General features: G+C 37.1%; 1 protein-coding gene across 7 annotated transcripts in view; it reads left to right on the top strand.

Annotated features, from left to right (window-relative positions):
- Positions 1 to 2,606, top strand: part of Braf (B-Raf proto-oncogene, serine/threonine kinase) — a 139,238-nt gene that overhangs the window by 118,877 nt on the left and 17,755 nt on the right. For all 7 annotated transcript variants that reach the window (XM_013353267.2, XM_013353268.2, XM_026788541.1 and 4 more), the window contains one exon: positions 1,521 to 1,652. In XM_013353267.2, coding sequence (XP_013208721.1) covers positions 1,521 to 1,652 — 132 coding nt within the window. The remainder of the gene's footprint in view (positions 1 to 1,520; positions 1,653 to 2,606) is intronic.

The raw sequence follows: 2,606 nt of genomic DNA, 5'->3' as shown, positions 1-2,606 counted from the left end.
TTGGTTATAAACCTTGTTATATAACCTTGAATTAATTACAGTAGTCTTTTCTACTTCTATTTATATCTTAGAAGAAAGAGAAATTTATAGGAAAATGTTTATAAATTAAAAAATTGAAGATATGTCACACATTTCTTCTAAACAGATGGCATGCAACTTGTCATCAAGCCATCTACTGGCAGTGAAAGCACACTAAATTTTAAGAGACGGTTCTCCAACTGATCTAAACTCTGTCCATTCCTCCCCCCAAAAAATGATTTGTTCATCACACTTATGTGTGGTTTGTTTTATACCATATTACTAAAATAGCAACTGTCAACAAAATACATGGCAAAAACAAACAGAGAAAACATTCTCTTCTACTGTTGTCCTTTGACTCTTTGGGTCTCCCCATAAATCTTCATCAGTGTTTCTTAACATTGGGTGGACAGCATACTCAGGTGGAAATTTGAAGCATAGTTAAAGCATGGGTCCCACTTGTAGGCTCTGATGTTCTCTGTTACTCAAGTGTAGTCAGCACTGAGCAGGCTGCACAGGCAGTTCTGACCTGCTGCTGTAGTTGCTTAGGAGATACTGCCAGGAACTTTGTCCTCCAGCTGTTTTTGCAGTTTCATTAGTACCATTTGCCACTTCTTCAGTTCCTTTCTAACAAAACAGTGTAAGAGATACAAGGTGAAGGAAGAAACCTACTAGTTCTTTACCTGTCATTAACTGTTTTTCATATAAATATAAAACTAAGTCGTACAGTAGAGTGACTAAATTATGTTAAAATTTGGTAAATATGATTTGGTATTTGTTCTAGAAGCAACAACTAAAATTTCTTTATACAATTTTCTAATAAGTCAACCTGTTGTGTGTTACTGTTAGTAAAGGGTTTTCAGGGGTGGCTTTTGTTTGTTTAGTTTTTGTTTTTTGAGGTTTTTGGTTTGGTTTTGTTTTGTTCTTCTTAGGACGGGGCTTCTCTGTGTAACAGCCCTGACTGTCCTGGAGCTCACTCTGTAGACCAGACTGACCTCCAGTTCACAGTGATCTGCCTACCTTTGCCTCCTAAGTTCTGGGATTAAAGGTGTGCTCCACCACTGCCCAGCCAGTAAAGCATTTTTATTCCACACATTTATGATGTAAATTGGAAGGACATTAATTACTTGTGCCTACTCCCAAGCTTTTTTATAAGTACAAATCTAGTATTTCTTTGCTATTCATGAACAGGAAGTAGAGACTAACTGACAGGATAGTCATGAGACATGCTTAGAGGGCAGTGACGGTTTGCTGGTAAAATTATAAAATCTCAGTAATGTATCATGGAAATTCAGCTCAAACCACCTTTCAAAACATATAAAGTGAGGTCCCCCCCCCTTTTTTTTAGTTGATTTTATTCCTTTGACCATTAATAGGAGAATACATAGTTGATGATTTCTTTAAATAAGGTGTTGCTCTCTGGGAATTATCATAGTTTGTATTTCAGTCTTTATTCAGCTGAACTTAAGGATAAACTAGAACTTTTCTTCCTTATCTAACAGGCACCAGAAGTAATCAGAATGCAAGATAAAAACCCATATAGCTTTCAGTCAGATGTGTATGCATTTGGAATTGTTCTGTATGAACTAATGACTGGCCAGCTACCTTATTCGAACATCAACAACAGGGATCAGGTAAATATTTATCATCTCTGGGGGTTATTTTAGTGTTTCTATTAAGGTTTCAGTTCTTTGTAGGAAGGAAATCTGAAGATGGACGTAAACATGAATGATAGAGCTCTTGATCTCTGTAATCAGCTGTAGGAAATGTTTATGTGCTTTTCACAGTTGTGAGGCTTTACTTGAAATGTTGGCCATAAATGTAACAATGGAGTGAAACCCCCAATTTTGCAACTAGAAATTAGAAGTATAACAATAGAGATAATACCTGTTTCTTGGTAATAGCAGAGCTAAAAGAATGAACTCTGGAGCCTGTTGTGATATATGCATTTTTAACCCCAGCACTCAGGTGGCAGAAGTGGACAGATCTCTCTGCGAGGCCAGGCTGGTCTAGAGTTCCAGACCAGCCCGGCCTTTTTTTTTTTCCTTAAAAAAAAAGAAAGAAAGAGGACTGTAAAGATGGCTCAGTGATTGAGAACACAGTTTCTCTTCCAGAGGACCTGGGTTCAATTCCCAGCACCCTATGGTAGCTCACAACTGTCTTTAACTCCAGTTCCCTGAGATTTGACACCTTCACAGCAATGTATATAAAGGAAAGTTAAAAGAAATTTAAAAAGAAATAAAGAATGAATTTGCTATAATCACAGGTATACTTTTATCCTTTGATTGTATATCACAGGTTTTGATGTCAGCAAGGGCTCAGCTATGAACATATTTATATCCAATTCTTCCATAATTATTAAAATGTTTAAAACACAAAAAAGCACAAGGAACTTGGGAAATGGCTCATTGGAAGTTTTTGCCGTATAAGCAGAAGGGACTGGGTTCAGATGTCCAGAAACGTAAAAAATTAGCTGTGGCCATTCCTATCACTTCAGCACTGGAGGGAGGAGACAAATGGAACCCAAAAGCCTGATTTCGAGCCTCTAGTTGAAACATTAGTTCCATGTTCACTCTGTCTAAAGAAAG

The sequence above is a fragment of the Microtus ochrogaster genome, unplaced genomic scaffold (genome assembly GCF_000317375.1).
Source record: "Microtus ochrogaster isolate Prairie Vole_2 unplaced genomic scaffold, MicOch1.0 UNK4, whole genome shotgun sequence".
In the NCBI taxonomy this organism is placed as follows: domain Eukaryota; kingdom Metazoa; phylum Chordata; class Mammalia; order Rodentia; family Cricetidae; genus Microtus; species Microtus ochrogaster.
This window is presented reverse-complemented; position numbering and strand designations above follow the sequence as displayed.